We start from the raw sequence: 20,512 nt of genomic DNA, 5'->3' as shown, positions 1-20,512 counted from the left end.
ACATCTATTTGCTGCATTTGCAGAGGCTGTCTGTTTCTGAAGTGGTTGATCGGATTAATGATAAAAAATAATGCTATATAGTATGATTTACCATGATAATTATAACTTTACCATCATAATTTTTTAAATCCTTCATATAGTTGACACTGAAAAAGTACAGTCACAATGCGACACTACACAACACAGAGAGCGAGCTACCGCTTCATGTGTAATCAGTTGACATGAGTCATATGATGCTATAGCATATTTACCACAGATTTGAGGCAGATAACCGACATGTTCGAAATGTGACTGGCGTTAATACTGCAGTATTGTCATTACATCTTACAGAATGCATATAATTTTCGATGCGCTGAATACTGCGTACCAAATAGGGGGTTGTCATCCTCATACGTGCATATACTATTTGTCATATAGAATATCATAAGTGAATAATGTGAATTTTAAAGTGCTATCTAAATGCTATAAGATGAATAGAATGGCATTTTAGAGTTTAGCTGGAAATATTATAAAGTAAGAGGATTCTTCACTTTCTTACAATAGAATCCACAATGTAATTTCCAAGCCAATTAATTAAGAAATAATAAATATGTCCCTATATTTTATCAGTTAATAAAATATGGACAGGAGTTCGGATGCGTAATAATTAAATCACGAGTGCGTAGCACGGATGATTTAATATTCGCATCCGAACGACTGCCCATATTTTATTAACTGATAAAATTATTGGAACATATTTATTATTTCGATTCTAACCACGCAAATTCTGCGCATTTTACAGCACTATATTTTAGCTCAATATGTCATTCGGCTGGCCATATGCTATTACAAAAACCTCCCACGAATGGAAAGCGTTGCATAAAACGGAATTTTCCGATATTCATTAAATTTTAATTAAAGTATTAAGTTGTGAAAATGCTATTTTCAATAATATCTAAGGTCAGATATAGAAATCAGATGTAAATACTTTATTCAAACCTTATATATATGCAGTTTCTTAAAATAGTACACGTCACTACACGATGGCACTGAAACATACACGCCAGAACATTGCGGCATATAAACACGTAAACACTTGAGTCTGGAAGATTGGAACATGAATTATAATTTTATTTTGGTAACGTCAAAGTAGAATCTAGTTGACATTCGTGGTGCTTACAGCGCAGAAATTGTAAACTACGTACACGGCCAGATAGATGCACTGATGTTGAGGTTGAAACTTACCAGGCTGAAACATTTTCTTACGGTAAAAATATAAACAAATAAATTCATCAGTTAGAAATTGTTTGTTTCAGAAAATTTGATGTACATTTTATTACTACTGCTTAGCACTGAAAAAGTCGAGTATTTAGTCGGCATATAACGGAAGCAGAATAGAATCTCACAGTCATGTTACAATCGTAGGGTGGAATGGAACAGCTATATTTTATCATAGATTCATGTATAGGCGATTTCGCTATATGTTTATATAGCAACTGCTGCGGATCGTGTTAGAAATGAAAATAAGAGTATATTTCTGTAACTGTTTAACACTGTACATCATTTATGTGCAATTTGTATTTAAAAAATTAACCATAGTTAGCCAGATCATCATTATTAGCGTACACAGTCCCTTTAAAAGTAACATCTAGTCAGAATAACAAATATAACACTAAAAACTTATCATTGGAACTCAAAAACACACATACCGTACATTATATAACCACAATACTGTGCCTTGGATAAATATATTACGTTAGAACATCGTTAACACCCTTTTTAAATAATAAAATTAGCTAAAAAGTATCTTAACATAGCTCAAGAAACACCCTGGCAGTAATAAAAGTTATCATAAGAACTCTGCGACATCTTCAGAGTTATCACCGGAGTTCCGTAACATTTGAAAAATCGGGCATAAAATTGTTAGAAAGTGGTATATGTTTGCAACTTTGCACTAAAATTATTCTATTGCATGTGCTGCGGATGAAGAACGTGAATAAGAAGAATAATATGTATGAATGAGCAAACAATTTCGATATTTTACTCAAAATGTCTTCTTTTCAAAGTAGTGGGGCTGATTATTAGACTAAACAGTTTTTTCTGACGCATAGCACAAGACATCAGGCAACCTTGATCATCAAACTTTAGTTTTACACCTCATTCTCTCTATTTAAAGATAAATAATTACCATTTTTTCCTACGTTTCCCTTGGAAAGGTATTCAAAAATCAGATGAACTCCGAAAACAGTTATCAAAAGGGAAAACTGACAGGTTATAAGAAAAAACCCCACCCTTCGTTGTGACATTTCCCCGTGTATGGAAAAATACTGTGAAAAAAGATTTCCCTCGGGGATCAGTTGTTCCCTAATTTATATGGTCTCCAGTAGTTTCCGTTCTTTTTATGTTTTTCCCTTTTGCCTGCCAAACCGGAAAGGGGTGATCATGGTCGGGACGGTTCGCTGTTCAGCAGTAAATTTTCAGTGAAAAAACCCTTCAAATAATAAAATGGTATTGCCCCAAAAATGTTTATGGACCCGTCCCTTTTTGGGAAAATTTTGGGAGAGTAAAATTTAGATTGCTTGAAAACCCCTTTAAAAGGTGGGTTCCTTTCAAATTTGATCAATGTTTTATTCTGGTCTTTTGGAAAAAAATTTAAAATTATCTTGATTTTTATTTATAAGTCTCAAAAATTTTTCAGTGAGGAAAAATTAAAAAGACCTTGGATGTTTAGAGGGAGGGAAATGTTTTAAATTTAGTGGGCCTTTTTTATGTTATTAAAAATATTAAAAATTCCATTTTTTCCTTGCTGAAATATATGGTTTTAAAAAGATGTATTCCGCGTTTTACGCTTATGTACAATTTTGATCCATTTTGGGGACTCAGGTGAGCAAAGTCAAGGTTTTACAAAAAATGCATTTAATTTTGGTTTTTAAATCTTCTGGCCCGTTTTAATTTTAAAAGTTTGAAACCCTGAATTTTAATTTATTTGGGGGACGATTTTTTGCTTCTCAAATTTCCTGGTTTTGATGTTATTAAAACTGATTTTAATTAATTTTAGTTTGGGAAAAAGGCATTTAGCCCCTTTTAAAAAATTTGGTTATTTTTATTTTCAGGGACGTGTAAAGTCTTTAAATGCACCAGGTGTGATTATGTGTCAAAATGGCCGGGTAACATGCGCGATCATGTGCGTATACACACTGGAGAACGGCCATTTGCATGCCTTGTTTGTAACAAATCGTTTGCCAATCAGTCCGGACTACAGAAGCACGTGGTGGTCCACTCTGATGAGCGTCCACATTCCTGCGACATATGCGGCTTTGCGTTCAAACTGAAGCGTCAGCTCGTCAAGCATTATCGGCGTCACTTGACACCTGGCTCCATATTATGCCCCATATGTGGAAAGCACTATTACTCGAATTCAGAACTGCAGCACCATATGCCGACACATACTGGGGAGAGGAAGTTCATGTGTGACATCTGTTCCAAGACTTTTACGTCAATATCTTCTCTTGGAAGGCATAAGTCTCTACACACTGGAGCTAAGTTTGAATGCCATATTTGCGGGCATTTATCGATGAGGAAAGAATACTGGCGTACTCACATGATAAAAGCCCACCAGTTTGATCAAAATGACGAACTGCTTGCAAAGAGAACACGCTTCTCGCGCTTGTTCGAACAAACGGAACAGATGAAAGTACCAAGTGTTCACACAATCAGAGTCGTCAAGGCTGAATCTGTTAAACCTGATTCAGATGGCGGCAATGTGGAAGATGAAAACGAACAAGAAGTACAAGAGCTGGAAGGCGGACAGGTGGTGAATGAGGATAATGTACAGTATATAATAAGTCTTGACTATTAATGGATTTTAATGAATTTTGGACCAGTCCTGACAAGTTTCTAGGAGGAAAGACTGTAAATAGATTAAAAAGCTCTGGGTAATAAACATTTTTTTGAGAATGTTCTGAATCAAGTTTCCAAAAATATGAAGCAAAACAGTTTGTTGTAAACTTTGGTTTGTGGTATAGGCTTGCATTTCTGTGTTTCAGTGTTTTGTTTACATGTTGGAATTTGTTGATGCAGCTTGCAGTAATTTTGAATGTGTGAACTTTAAACTTGTTTGTGTAGAAATAATTTTCATATGTGTACAAGGAATAATTACACGGGACTAATTCTCATTAGATGAAGTAAGAAGTTATTAATTTGCTGATATTAATAGTAGTGTTAAAAGCCCAATTTGACACTGAATGTTGAATTTGCTTGCAATTTCTTCTTAAAAGATCAGTGGAACTTTATCAGTTTAACATGTTCATGACAGAGTTCTGTTGAAAAATTTATTGTATTCGGACTGTATAATGCACTACTAATGTCTGGACGTGTTGAGAAGTGGAAAAATGGATGCAAGCTTGTGGAAAAGGTCAGTTTTAAATGTTGGCCTGTTGTTATCACTCTATGGTATGCAAAGACGGATGTGAACGTACAAAAAGCCTTTTTCAGCAGAGTCGGAAGAAAACTGTGTAACCATAGTGATTATACTGAAACTGCAAATGTCAAAGCCAGTTGTAGTTCACTTTTTATCAGGTAGTAGATGACTATCAGGTAGTAGATGACTCTTATAGAGATATGGCTTTTTATTGGAATCCTGCATATTTTACTTGCAATTTTACTGTTATAAGATGCAACTGTTATATTTGAAAGGTAAACTTTTCTCAAGTTTTCAGCAGATTTTATTCAAACTTGTATGGAGAATATCACTTGAAATGTAGATTTTTCAGGTTAGTAAAGTTAGGTGACTGTAACTTTTTAACAGTTGCTTCCCTTTATAGTGTAAGAGGTGTACTTGATTTGGGATATCGATCATTCATTTAATGATATCAAAGAATAAGTATTATCACAATATACATCTACATTTATAGTATATCCTTAATTCATTTTAATGATATCTTGAAATCAATTTGTGGTATAAGAAATGATTTATACCGTGTTCAGACTACGTTTTTAATCCTACATTAACTTGGGTTTATTTTTTAAACTCGTTTGCGTCCACACTATATGTGGTGTAAAACGTGAATTTTGTAAAGGTCAAGTGGTTTCTGTAATGTAGCATTAAAACTACCTCGGGAGGTGGTTTTAATACTACATTAAAAAGTAATGCTACATTATTTTACAAATGTGAACGCAAATGTGGGTTATAACTGGTTTTACAATCCCAAATCCACAGATCTTACCTTTTGGAGGAAGAATACCATGTGTTTCTCTTTTGTATCAAACAGTTGATGCTGTGGCTGGCAAAAGTAATTGCGATATGGAGTCATGCTGACGCTCAAAATGGACAATAGATGGAATTCACAGAAATTCTTAGATGAACACAGAAGTTTAAATATTGATAACCCCTTCTTGTTTCTGTTAGCCTCAATTCTTTGTAACCTTTTTGCTTATTGCAAGATATTTGTTAACTTCCAACATTACATGTATATATTTAAACCACATTTCTTTGCCAAGTGTGGACGCTACTAGATTATATTTTGATGGGTTTTGAATGTCAAATACCAATTATAGCCAATTAGTGCCTAATAAAAATAAAACCGTTCTGCTAGTGTGAACACGGTATTATTGATAGCACAAAATAGATTTAAAGATATTATTAAATTGAGCTCATCGTATCATTAAACTGATTTTAAGGTATCGCAACAAAAATTATAATTATTTCTTAATGATTTTGTGATATCTTTAAATGTTTTATGATATCATTAATAATATTGGTATCACAAAATGAATGAAAGATGTCAATTATTTATTAAATAAATAAATGATACATATGTACCGCAAAATGAAAGATAGGTATCACTTAAAGGTTGATTAATAGTAGAAGGGCACCCCATATATTTATATCTTGCTGTAAGCCTCTCTATTGTTGGTGGAGAATTGTGATCTTGATCTGAGAAAAGTAAAAAGCTTTATAACCAGACTATATAGGGCAGGATTAATAGTAGTTCAAATTGACTTCATATCATTTGCCCCTCACTCAGTCACCGGTATGAGTTTGAGTCTCACTTATGGCATAGAATTCTTTATTTAAGGACCCCATTCATCTGACTTAATGGAAGGTTGGTGGTTCTTCGCAGGTGTTAGCCCGTGATGAAATAATGCCCAAGTCTTTCTCCACCATAAAAAGCTGGGAAGTTGCCATAATGACCTATAATTGTTTTGGAAAAAAAGAGGAATAATTGTAGAGTGGACAGACCAATGCTCGGCGCATACCAACGCTCGGCGTATATCACGTTTCTCTGGGAATTTCTTAAATATTATTTAAAATATCATCTCTTATGAGTCCCTTTCCGTTTGTTTACATCACGCGTAATTTTATCCAAGTGCGGTTCATTTCCGGTATGGTCACGTGGTCACAGTAGAGCAGACGATGCAAGGCTAAAAGTCGTTCAGTTTTGTGTTCTACTGTCATTAAAACAGATTTGGTGGTAAAACAAGTATTAAAAAAGTAGCTTTCAGGCCGAATTTTGGAGAAAAAAAGCATTTTTCTTTTTAATTATGTTATTTCTTTATACTTAAATAAACTATAAACCCTTATCATGGCATTTTATACTGACCCATTGTACTGCACTTTTCTGTAGCTTATGCTGTCGAAGTAATTGATATACTATGTGGACTAATGCCACTTTTGAAAAGATTTCCAAAAATAATGGAAATAAATCATCAAATATCATAATTTATTGATTTCTTGAAGTTACACTCACAGAATTGTGATAAATTATCTTCAAATGAATTCCTTAAGATAATTGTTGTATAAAATGTGTTTATTCAACTTATAGATGCAGAACAGAGAGAGGGGTAATTTACGTACATGTTTATGTACTTAAAAAAGTCACTTAATCAATACAACCTATGTCTTGTGTTAGATATGTCTTATACTTCACTTTAATACATAAATAGTTCAAAATTACAACCTGCAGATTAATATGCCGTACGCCGAGCGTTGGTATACTTCCGCATGAACCGCACAGGTTTCACTGGTACTATTTTTAGCTCCCGCCTATTACGTCACGGTGTGACTAGAAATATGTAAACAATATGGTTGAATACTCAAAGATTGTTCTACAAACTGACGATAAAAAAGTACGGTAAATTAATGTAAAATCAGTTTTTAGATTAAAAATATGTAGTTTTTACGCCGAGCATTGGCCTGCCCACTCTAGGATCATAATTTTAAGAATAAACCCGATTACAAAAATATGACATATAATTGTGTCCAAAAAGGGAACGATTGTAGGATCATAATTACAAGAATAAACCTTACTTAAAAAACCTCCTAAAAGTATGTTTGGCTTATTTTAAGAAAAAAAAAATGGGTGTGTATAAATCAGGTGAGCAGCTTGTTGTACTGTAATTTATTGAACTTTTTCATAAATTTTACTCATTTGATTGTTTAGCATCATTTATATGTTTTATACTGTACATATAATGGTGGTTAAATTGTTAATGTCACACTTTTAAGTGACTTTTACCTTTTTTCACTGGAGAATGCATATGATTTGCTTGGGTTTAAGGGACAGATGCTATTTTTGAGGGTAACATTATACACATTAGTTATTTGTTTTTGCCAGTCCATAAAGGCATGCCCACAAGGAACAAAATTATACTGCTGAAAATGCTTTTGCAACATGCATTAATTTTGGGAGAAAAAAAATAGAATTACATTATTTAATTTATTTAAAATTATTTAATTTTCATTGTTTTCTCAATTCTTTGAAAGCAAAATTTGAAGTAAATGTTGGATGAGGTCATCATCTTTAAACAGTAAAAGGACATTATAGAATGTGGGGTATAGATTTAAAAAAAAAATCATTAGGTTCATTTCAACATGCCTTCAGAAAAATCTTGGGAAAATCACCGGAGATATTAGAAAAAATGTCAAAGTAAACATTAAATTTTGTCAGAAACCAGATTTAACTAGAAAAAATATGACTTTGTTTTCAGCTCATCTGATTTTTTTAAGAAAAAAAAAAGATGAGTTATTGTCATCACTTGATCGGCGTCAGCGTTCGGAATTATTTCAGGATATTTTAACTTTTTTAACTGAAAGTCTAAATTTGCAAGGAGATTTTCAGATTTAGCAAGTAAGAAAAAAAGCTACTTGCTAAAATTTGCAAATGGTCAAAAAAGTTAAATTTGAGCCCTGCAAATGTAAACCAATGCCGCTTGCATTACCTGTTGGAAGACTGTTCCGATGCATTGGACTCCTGTTCTCCTTCTAGAAATCCCCAATCGAGCATGCTCTAAACAATATGGTGAATTTCTTGAAGTATTTTGACAGTGTGAAACTGGTTGTTTTATGGTGCAAAATTTAGATGTTTTATGGCGTTTAAGTTTAGGCTAGTGAAGTTGGTGTCGGGCTTGGAAAATTTCCTATCTGGTAGCCAGAACGGGCTAGTGGATTCAAATCCGAATTTCATACACTGTAATGGTCAAAGCTATATTGCTTTAAAACTTGGAACTGTTAGTCGCCATTAAAAGCTGACTTTGCACAGCAAGTACCATAACTCTACATTGCTTTTTGCAATAATTATGGCCCCTTTTGGACTTCGAAAATCATGGGTTGGACAATATTTCTATTATACAGAGACAAAAAAAATCAGATGAGCATCTGCACCCACAAGACGGTGCTCTTGTTTGACATTTAGTGTTCTCCTGGCAAATCAAATGTCTGCTTCTTTTGATATTTAGTTTGCTGTTGTGTATATTACATAATTTCTGTCTTGTTCCATTTATTAGTTATATAGAAAATAAACTCGTATTCTGCGGTGATATGTTATTATTATACAAGTGGTTGGCTAAATACATATTACATAATCAGAGAGGAACAGTCAAGATTTGCTCTGATTAGAATGTAGAGGTCAGAAGACCGAACAGGTTTTAGAGCACTCAGAGCTTTTCCAGTCCAAATGTAATACTCCGGGTTCAAAGTATAAGATTGGATTAACCCTTACCCTGCTAAATTTCTATAATGAACTTTTCCATCTTTCAATTTGGACAGTACCATTAACAGTTAAAAGGGATGCTTACCAAAAAGATGCTGACTGAATGGCCTACAGTGCAGATCAAGATCAGACTGCACAATGTTCAGGCTGATAATGATCTACACTGGTTGCCAGGCACTGGTCGCAAAGGCAGAATCAGCTGTTCCAGCATGATAAGGGTTAAGACATCAGTCTCAGAATGTGACTGCCATTGGTTAATTATGCCCCCCTTCGAAGAAGGAGGGGTATATTGTTTTGCAGAAGTCGGTCGGTATGTAGACCAATCCATTTCTGGATAACTCAAAAAACGCTTGGGCCTAGGATAATGAAAGTTGATAGAGAGATTGGTTATAACCAGCAGATGACCCCTATTGATTTTGAGATCAGTAGGTCAAAGGTCAAGGTCACAGTGACCCAGAACAGTGAAACGGTTTCCGGATGATAACTCAAGAACGCTTAAGCTAAGGATCATGAAAATTGACAGGAAGGTTTGTCATGACCAGCAGATGACCCCTATTGATTTTGATTTCAATAAATCAAAGGTCAAGGTCACAGTGACACGGAACAGTTAAACGGTTTCCGGATGATAACTCAAGAATGCTTTGGCCTAGGATCATGAAAGTTGACAGGAAGGTTGATCATGATCAGCAGATGACCCCTATTGATTTTTAGGTCAAAGGTCAAGGTCACAGTGATCCTGAACAGTTAAATAGGTTCTGAATGATAACTCAAGAACGCTTTGGCCTAGGATCATGAAAATTAATAGGGAGGTTGGTCATGACCAGCAGATAACCCCTGTTGATGTTGAAGTCAGTAGGTCAAAGGTCAAGGTGACAGTAACCTGGAGCAGTGAAACAGCTTTCGGATGATAACTCAAGAACGCTTGGGCCTAGGATCATGAAAGTTGATATGGAGGTAAGCAGATGACCCCTATTGATGTTGAGGTCAGTAGGTCACAGTGACCTGGAACAGTGAAACGGTTTCCTGATAGTAACTTAAGAACGCTTGGGCCTAGGATCATGAATGTTGATATGGAGATTGGTCATGACAAGCACATGACCCTTATTTATTTTGAGGTCAGTAGGCCAAAAGTCAAGCTCACAGTGACCCGGAACAGTTAAACCATTTCCGGACAACAACTTGAGAACACGGGCCTAAGATCACGAAACTTAATGGGAAGGTTGATCATGACCAGCAGATGACCTCTGTATTTTTAAAGGTCAAAAGGTCAAGGTCATATTTACCCATAACAGTAGAACTTTTGTGTACAGTAACCAAATAATTTCTGGTTCTTGTGCAATACCTGGATGTATCAAGTGGTGGAGGGGGGAGCATTTCGTGTTCTATGAGCTCTTGTTTCATAACTGAGCTGAGAAACTATTAATCAGATATCGGAGACTTTAAGACTGGTTTGCAATTTCAGCTTTTTAACTTGACCCAAAGCTCTTAAGATCAATATTTCTTAGCTTCTAATATTGTCAGACTGGTTTCCACTGTCAGCTTGAACCGTGGACCCAAAACTCATGGTAAGAAGAACATTTACATGAGCTTTTGTTTTTCTGAACATTGTCAGACAAGTTTAAGTGTCAGCTTTATAACCTCAGACCCAATGCTCTTAGCAAATTATTCTGAGTTAAGTATTTCAAGGCCAACAACAACAATTTTCAGGAAAGGTGAGAAAAAATAGTGATGTTCTTTAGAAGTAGTTAATCTTAAAGTTACATTATGCCCAAATGTCTTTTTTGAAAATGAAGAACAGTACTTCACAGTATCTTTATATAAAAAAGGGAAATAAACATGTTTATGTGCATAAACAGAATTGTGAGCTAGGTTAATATTTGAAAGTACACACTTAATGCATGTATAAGTAATCAAAGTATGAATTTTTACCACCATTTAAAGACTGATTCTTTTAAGATGAGTGTTCCTACATGACATTTAATTGTGAAAACCTCTCACATTAACAGTAGGCAGGTGTTAAGAACATTTAATGAGGATTTCTACATTTTCTTTTGATATCGAATTGATCTGAAAGATGAGCATAGTATATCTTTAACTTGAAAGATGAGCATAGTATATCTTTAACTTGAAAGATGAGCATAATATTTGTTTAATCTGAAAGATGAGAATAGTATATGTTTAATCTGAAAGATGAGCATAGTTTACCTTTAAAGTGAAAGATGAGCATAGTTTACCTTTAAAGTGATAGAAGAGCATGTTATATCTTTAAAGTGAAAGAAGAGCATGTTATATCTTTAAAGTGAAAGAAGAGCATGTTATATCTTTAAAGTGAAAGATGAGCATAGTTTACCTTTAAAGTGAAAGATGAGCATAGTATATCTTTAACTTGAAAGATGAGCATAGTATATCTTTAACTTGAAAGATGAGCATGGTATATCTTTAACTTCAAAGATGAGCATAGTATATGTTTAATCTGAAAGATGAGAATAGTATAAACATTTAATCTGAAAGATGAACATAGTTTACCTTTAAAGTGAAAGATGAGCATAGTTTAACTTTAAAATGAAAAAATGAGCATGGTATATCTTTAAAATGAAAGATTAGCATAGTTTACCTTTAAAGTGAGATATGAACTTGATGTCTTTTAAGGTTATTCTTCTTATAAGTTGTTAATCTGGCTGCATCTGTGATGTTTTTGTCAAGGGATTGAAAAGAATGAAAAGTCTAAAAGGACATAGGGCAATGCATTCTGCTCCTAAACTGCTTATCTGTGAAATATGTGAGACTTTCTTTAAGAATAAACCAAGGACTCCCTCTTCTTAATCAGCATGTTTATAATGTCAATATTGCACCAAGGCTTTAAAGGAAAGGACACATGTTTGCACATCAGGTGCATAATGGTGAAAAGAATTTTGAATGATCAGTTTGCAATAAAAAGTTTGCTTGTAACAATGCAATGAAAAGACACATGCAGAATTGAACAGATGGGAAATATCAGTGTCCTATGTGTGCTACAAGGTTTACAAGAAAGGAATATTTTCATGATCACATGGTTAGAAAACATGACTAGAGTGGAAAGGAAGACTTCCAAAGGGAAAGAAGAACAAAAAAGACTTACTGAGAGCAATACAGAGAATATGATGTTGAAGAATGTGTGATTGGAACAGAGACCATTCAAGACACTGAGCTCGTGTCATGTTAGACCAGCACATTTTTGCTGCCAGCTGTGGCTAATCCTGTAAAGTTGTTAGTTTTTCTGGGTTCATTGGTACACTAAGCAAAATCTTTAGAAATTCAAATCTCACAAAATAACCATCAGCTCACTTTTCTCTATATGTATGTAGTGGAAAATTTAAAAATCTTGTATGAAACTAATCTGGCCCAATTTTAAAATAAATTCACACAAATGGTTCTTGCTTAACCCTCTACCAAAGGTTGTTCAAATCATTTTGGTTTGTCAAAAACATGGCCACCACAGGGCATGGTCATTTTTCCCTCTATGTATATACTGGAAAGTTAAAAAAAAAATTCTTGTGTGAAACAGCAGGCTCAGTTTTGAATAATTTACATGAAGTTTTCATGACCCTTTGTGAAAATTGCACAAATTATCCTGTTTTGTCAAAAAAACATGACCACCAGGGGGTGTGGTCACTTTTCCCTATACATGTATGTATGTAGTGGAAACCTATCCCCACACCTCCATCAGCACACACACACACACACACACACACACATTACCTGCGTATATTTATTTAATGGAAATTTTTAAAATACGTACTTGCTCTGGCTCTGCTCCAAAATAATTTCCTTACATAACCATCTACTATCTGTTCAAACAAGCAGCATAATTCAGGTGAGCAACCTAGGGCCATCATGACGTTCTTGTATGAAATCATGAAAAGGTCATAATCTGCCATGTTTTGATATGGTGGCATTTAAATTTGGTGAACTAAGATATCAAAATAAAATTACCACCATCAATTAAAATATGTAATACGATACTCCCTGTGTATCATCTTTTAATGTTTAAGAACTATATATGTACCATAATGTGAAATCATTTAATTTCATTGACATGAAATTTCATGGTTTTAGACTAAATGATTATTTGTGGGGTTATATGAATTTGTGGATTTCAGTTTTTTAAGATATAACAATAGTAATAGGATTTAATTTCATAGATGGCCAAAACCATGTAATCCAGTAAAGCTAGTCTCACATGGAATATTATTGGTTTCATAATGTGCATGGATTGTAATGTTAATCGTTGTAGATTTAAAACAATTTGTTTTTCTGTATTTCTGAGCTTGTTACATCTAGTCACTTCTAATTTTAGGTAAGACGATGTTCAAATGCAATTTCTGCGAATATATCAGTATATCGAGGTCTGCAGGAAACATACGTGATCATGAGAGAAAACACACGGGGGAACGTCCTTTCGTCTGTGATGTTTGTGGCGAGGGATTTACAAGGGTTGAAAACCTAAAGTCACATCAGACAATGCATTCTTATCTTAAGCCATTTATTTGTCCTACATGCGGGATGCGTTTTAAAAGTCGAAAAAGGCTCTCTGGTCATGAGCAGCAGGTTCACGTAAAAAAATATCGATGCCAGATTTGCGCCAAACCTTTTGGCAGTACGGGACAACTTGCAAGGCATATGCCGGTGCACACTGGTGAAAAGAATTTTGAATGTCAGATCTGCAACAAAATGTTCGCTCAAGATTCAGGAATGAAAAGACACATGCAATGTCATACTGGGGGACAATTCCAGTGTCATATTTGTGCCAGGAGATTTATTAGAAAAGAATATTTTCGCGACCACATGGTTAAAGAACATAACTACAAAGGAAACGAAGACTTTTTGATACAAAGAAAATTTAAAAAAGAAACATCAGTTTTACAGTAGTCATCGTTCTACATCACCCAGATTTTAATTTAAGTATATTGTCACTTTGGATTCAAGTCTTTGATACTAATGGATTAAGGCGATTTTCAGGATTTTTCTGTTTTTCCAAAACAACTTGATGATTAATGATAAATGATGATACTGGTTCTACAAAAATGTCAGTTTGTTGTTTCTCGCTGATTATTTACCAAACATTGAAAATTAATACGCTTTAAAATGAATTTTCAGAATATTAGAGTGAAATAATTATGTCTCCCCCAGACATATTGTTTTTTTTTCCCTGTCCATCCGTCCGACCGTCGCACTTCATTTCAGATCAATACTGTAGAACCATTTGACCAAGAACGTTCAAACTTCATAGGCTGGTAGGGCTGCTGGAGTAGACAACCCCTTTTGTTTTTGGGGTCACTCCATCAAAAGTCAAGGTCACATGGGCCTGAACATTGAAAAACATTTCTGATCAATAACTTTAAAGAACCACTTGACCCAGACTGTTGAAATTTCATAGAATGATTGGTCATGCTCAGTAGATGACCCCTATTGATTTTGTATCGTATTGTATTTTTGAAATATCTTGAAGTTTTATACATATTTCTGTTGCTTATGTATGATATGATCAAATGAAGTTTTTGTAAAGACTTCTTTCAAATATAAATATAAATAATTCAGTCTCATCTTTTACTGTTATACTGCTTGACAGATTCACATCAAATTTGCTCTTTACTTACTTTGGCATGGACCTTAAATGGTTCAACTGCATTTAGTGGCTGCCAGAACTAAAACAGAAATATTTTAAGACATGAACTACTTGGTGGATGTCAGTGTTAGGTAAGCAACAAATGAAAGGGATATTAAAATCCTTAGCCTGCTGGCAACAAGTGATTTTGCCTATGCGACAAGTGCAGAGCAAGATCAGCCTGCACATCAGTGCAGTCTGATCATGGTCTGCATTGTTAGCTATTCAGGCAGTATCTTTTTGGTAAGCACCCCTTTTAACAGTTTATGGTACTGTTGAAATCAAAAGATGGACAAGTTCATTATAGTAATTTAGCAAGGTTAGGGTTAACTGTAAAATGTTGCTTTATGTTACTCAGAATTGAGTTGAGTCATAAGAAAACCAACGTAGTGCATTTGCGACCAGCATGGATCCAGACCAGCCTACGTATCTGTGCAGTCAGGTCAGGTTCCATAAGCCTATTGGAATTAGAGAAACTGTTAGCAAACATCATGGATCCTGACCAGACTGCGCGGATGCGATAAAAAACCCTTCAGTCTAGTGTCAAACTAAATTTGATGTACTATATATCTGAAGCTTTGGTATTTCGGGTATTTTTTTGTTTTCTTAAACAAATTATGATTGTCCTTATTGGGAATTTAAATCACCTTCAACTTTAGTCTTTAGTGTTCTGGCCAGAAAAGGCATTCTAGTTGTATATTTATATTTCAGTAACTCTTCTTGTTTTAGGTAAGAAAATGTTCAAATGCTGCTTGTGTGAATATACAACGAAAAGTTCTAGGAGCAAGTATAATCATGAGCGTGGCCATACTGGGGAAAGGCCTTACATCTGTGACGTTTGTGGCAAAGGATTTAAAATGTATTCCTATCTGACAATGCATATGGAATCACATTCTAGTCTTAGACCTTTTATGTGTGATATATGCGGGGCTCTTTTCCAGAGCAAGAAAAGACTCGCTAGTCATAAGTATGTAGTTCATGCAAAGAATTTTAAGTGTCAGTATTGCGGAAAATCGTTTGGTGCTAGAGCATCCCTCATGCAGCATGAGGCAGTTCATACTGGCGAGAAAAATTATGAATGCAAGATTTGTCAGCTCGAGGTAAATCAATACTCTTCACTAATAAGACACATGAAAACACATTCTGAACGACAATATCTTCAATGTCTTATTTGTGACAAAAAGTGCTCCAGAAAGGATAATTTACGTCGTCATATGATTAAAGTCCATAATTACAGCGAAAGTGAAGCTTTTTTGGCACAAAGTAGAACAAAATGTGTAAATACTAAAGAAACTACTTCCACTCCGTTTGAAAATACGAATGAAACAGCTGCTGTAGAAAATGTACTGGATCATGTTGATTTGAATCAAGTAGCCACTGCAGAACAAGAAACAAGTGTAATAAATTTTGAAAATACTCAAGCAGAGATCTTTCAAGAGGGCTATCCCGACTTAAACCAAGTATACTATATAATGCATTGAATATAACTGGACTTAATAGAAAGATCGAAAATAATTAGTCCAAGATCCTTGAAGAAGGTCACGCTGGCTTTATCCAAGTATTTATTGTAGGAAAAAGAAAAACCCAAACAGAATAAAGACTGAACATGTTTAATCAGAGGTCACTGAGAAAGACGACATAGCATCCTACATCATTGGGGTCTCGTAGATCAGGATTAGGCTCTTGGTGCATTTTTAGCTCACCTGAGCACGAAGTGCTCAAGGTGAGCTTTTGTGATCGGCCTGTGTCCGTCGTCAACAATTTGACTGTTAGCACCCTAGAGGTCACAATTTTGGCCTAATCTTAATGAAACTTGGTCAGAATGTTACCCTCATAAAAATCTTGGACGAGTTCAGTATTGGGTCATCTGGGATAAAAAACTAGGTCACCAGGTCAAATCAAAGGAAAAGCTTGTTAACACTCTAGAGGTCACAATTTTGGCCCAATCTTAATGAAGCTTGGTCAGAATGTTACCCCCAATAAAATCTTGGGTTAGTTTGATATTGGGTCATCTGGGGTCAAAAACTAGGTCACCAGATCAAATCAAAGGAAAAGCTTGTTAACACTGTAGAGGTCACAATTTTGACCCAATCTTAATGAAACTTGGTCAGAATGTTACCCTCAATAAAATCTTGGACAAGTTCGATATTGGGTCATCTGGGTTTAAAAACTAGGTCACCAGGTCAAATCAAAGGAGAAGCTTGTTGACACACTAGAGGTCACAATTTTGGGCCAATCTTAATGAAACTTGGTCAGAATATTACCCTCAATAAAATCTTGGACGAGTTCGATATTGGGTCATCTGGGTTCAAGAACTAGGTCACCAGGTCAAATCAAAGGAAAAGCTTGTTAACACTGTAGAGGCCACATTTATGACTGTATCTTCATGAAATTTGGCCAGAATGTTATGATGATCTGAAAGTCCAGTTTGAATCTGGGTCATGTAGGGTCAAAAACTAGGTCACCAGGTCAAGTTAAAGGAAAAGCTAGTTAACACTCTAGAGGCCACATTTATGACCATATCGTAATGAAACTTGGTCAGAATGTTAATCTTGATGATCTCAAGGTCATTTTCAAATCTGGGTCAGGTGGGGTCAAAAACTAGGTCACTGGGTCAAATCAAAGGAAAAGCTTGTTAACACTCTAGAGGCCACATTTATGACTGTATCTTCATGAAACTTAGGCAGAATGTTAATCTTGATGATCTTTAGGTTAAGTTTGAATCTGGGTCATGTGGGGTCAAGAACTAGGTCACTGGGTCAAATCCAAGGAAAAGCCTGTTAACACTCTAGAGGCCACATTTATGACTGTATCTTCATGAAACTTAGTCAGAATGTTAATCTTGATGATCCTTAGGCCAAGTTCGAATCTGGGTCATGTGGGGTCAAAAACTAGGTCACCAGGTCAAATCAGAGGAAAAGTTAGTTAACACTTCAGAGGCCACATTTATGACTGTATCTTAATGAAAGTATCTTGATGATCTTTAGGTCAATAGGTCAGGTGAGCGATACAGGGCCTTCATGGCCCTCTTGTTTATTTTTTTCATTTACACACTTGCAGAGCTTTTCCCCTGAAATTAGGATGAGGCACTTAAGTCTATTCTTCTAGAAATTTAAGCAGTGGTTTTAGACAAGTGAGGAATTTTGAAGAAAAAACTTTTTAATGTAAATGTGATAATTTCAAAAGAAATTTGTTTGGTAACAAAGAACTTAAACAAATAACATGTATCAAGATTGTGTTTCAACTAAGTTGACTAAAATTTGTTTTAAACAAATGGCGGGAAAAAAGTAAATCTAGCAAAGTAGGAATATTGTGCAAATTTGGATTTGGTTATTCGGCATATGTTCAGAATTGGACAATTACTGTCAATGTAATTTTGATTAAAGGTTAAAATAGCTGTAACTGTTATAACTGTTAAATAAATGAAATGCAAATATTGTTGATTTATAATTTCTGATTTTTGACTACATTATAAATTACAGTGCAACTCTGTAGAGCAACAACCTTTGGAAGATATAAATATTGACTTTTATGTAGATGTTGTTGTTCTGGAGAGGTAAATTTGATAGCATATTTCAGCTTAGGGAAAGTTTGATGATGTTGTTATACAGAGGTTTTTGCTTATGAGAGGGCCACTCTGGAGAGGCTATGCTTGACATCCAAAAATGAATTTCATTTCATTTTCCAGGTCTTTGACAACTTAATCAAATTAAAGTTTACGTTAGTTTGCATTGTATTAGCTATTGTCACTTGGCATCTGATTGGGTGATCCTGAGCAGAATCATTCAAATTGACCAATGGCAAGGATGCATTCTAGCAGACTGGTCTCCAAGGTTTAAAACTTGAGTTTGGAGACCAGTTTAACCCTGCAACATAGCCATTGGTCGATTTCAAGATAGTGGTCAGAAATAACTAATCAGAGACTGAAAAGTTTAGACTGGTCTCTGAACTATTGCTTTACAACCTTAGACCCAGCCTGATCACCATTCTTTACTTCTGAAATTATGCAGGTTTGCATTATAAGATGCTTACATTGTGTAACACACTGGCACTGTGAGGGTTTTAAATATTATATTTAAGGTATCTGGTCCACAAAATTAATTGGCAAGGTCTATATAACAGTGCTATTAAAATATATCAAATACTCACTGCTTGTAAGCTCAAATAATTTTGGTATTAGCGAAAGTGTATAATAAAAAGGTGCTGAAAAAGAAAATATAAGTTACATGACGAAATTTATTTGATAATAGTTTTCAAAGATACTTCATCAGAAATCAAGTTATTACATGTGTAAAACATGACAAGTGATTTGACATGTGCATATTATAATATGGTCATCTTATATACTTAAAATTCTTGTTCGGCAGACTAAACTCTTTCAAATGATACAAAAAAGACATTGGACCACCAGGCATTGAAATGTTATCAATTTGTGGATCGGATACTTTAACATGGAAATAGTCCTAAAACATAACAATTTAGTTGTATTTTGTTTGAGTATTTACTCTATATTCATACGAGCCGCCCCATGCGAAATCCAACATAGTGCATTTGCGATCAGCATGGATCCAGACCAGCCTGTGCATCCGCACAGTCTGGTCAGGATCAGTGCTGTTCGCTAACGGTTTCTCTAATAGCAATAGGCTTTGAAAGTGAACAGCATGGATTCTGACCAGACTGGGTGGATGCGCAGTCTGGTCTGGATCCATGCTGGTCGCAAAGCCATTATGTTGATTTTCTCATGGCACGGCTCATTATTACATATTTTACCCATCACCACAGTGGGATCCTGCAGTAACTGAAAATACAATATATAATCTCATTAAACTCATACACAGATTGATGGCAGTAAGGAAAATATATACATCTTTTTATATTGCAATTGCAACAAGTGTGGTTACTATGGCAACAAATATTGTAGAAAAAAAGATATTGCAAAAGCGGATTCTGTGATAGCTTAAGAAAGTAAGAGATTTTTTCATGTAAACTGATACATGGATAGATGGTGATATGGAGAAAATATACATCATTTTATTTAGTTCAGTAATAGTTGCTATGGCAACAGATGTGGTTGTATGGCAACAATATTTTAAAAAAATGACAGAAATGTGGATTCTGGAAATACATGTTCTTCTAAAATTTGGGAAAATTTGTAGAAAACAGTGTGAAAAACAATTGTACATTATTTCTTTCATTCATTCATCAATCTATCTATCCTTCTGTCAGTCACAAATAGGGGACACTGTCATAATTAACTTAATAAGCACATGATATTTTTTCATAAAAGTTGGGATTAAGATAGAAAGCAATATGTAAAAAATATACAAATCATTTTATTTTGTTCCTTTTAATCCTTCTGTCCATCCTTTCATTCATCCATCACAAATGATAGCTCCTTTGTTAAATTTCTAAGAACAAGATTTTTTTTCTTGAGTCCAGACTAATGCTTTTAGATGGTAGGTTATATTGAGAATATGCATGCAGGTTTTTCTGCTAGGTTTTAATATTTAGGCGTAAAAAAAAAAATTGTTTGTTTCCGGTATCCCGACCTACCCTAAAATTTTGGCCCGACCCTAAATGTTTTTATGGCCTTAGAGAATATTTTTTTCAACTTTTTAACAAAAAGATGCAAAACTGCACTTTTTATGCTTTAAACATGGCCAGTGATGTTAGAAATCAATTTACTGATGCTCTAAAGGCATAACCCCCTTATTTTCAATCATTTTTTGACAAAAAAATAATTTCCGAAAAGTCTCCCTTAATAAAAAAAAATGTCAAAAAAAAAATATTTTCCGACCTACCTACCCTAATTTTTTTTAGCATGTTACCGGAAACAAAGAAATTTTTTTTTTAGGCCTTACACTTAATTATCATGCTGGACATGATTTATTCTGCCTTT

At 34.6% G+C, this 20,512-nt stretch overlaps 1 protein-coding gene across 6 annotated transcripts in view; it reads left to right on the top strand.

The window, feature by feature from the left end:
* LOC123560786 (zinc finger and SCAN domain-containing protein 31-like) overlaps positions 1-20,512 on the top strand; it is a 70,017-nt gene that overhangs the window by 24,707 nt on the left and 24,798 nt on the right. Inside the window, exon 3 of one of the 6 annotated variants that reach the window (XM_053552908.1) lies at positions 15,343-18,049. The exons of 3 other annotated variants lie outside the window; for them this stretch is intronic. In XM_053552908.1, the coding sequence (XP_053408883.1) occupies positions 15,343-16,094 (752 nt within the window). In that variant the 3' untranslated portion in view covers positions 16,095-18,049. Of the gene's footprint in view, positions 1-3,092; positions 6,204-13,305; positions 14,546-15,342; positions 18,050-20,512 lie in introns of those variants that run through there. 2 more of the 6 variants (XM_053552912.1, XM_053552910.1) reach the window with 2 other exon arrangements.

Source organism: Mercenaria mercenaria, chromosome 10 (genome assembly GCF_021730395.1).
Source record: "Mercenaria mercenaria strain notata chromosome 10, MADL_Memer_1, whole genome shotgun sequence".
Taxonomy (NCBI): Eukaryota; Metazoa; Mollusca; class Bivalvia; order Venerida; family Veneridae; genus Mercenaria; species Mercenaria mercenaria.
Note: the sequence above shows the minus strand (reverse complement) of the source record. Positions and strands in the feature narration are given on the sequence as shown.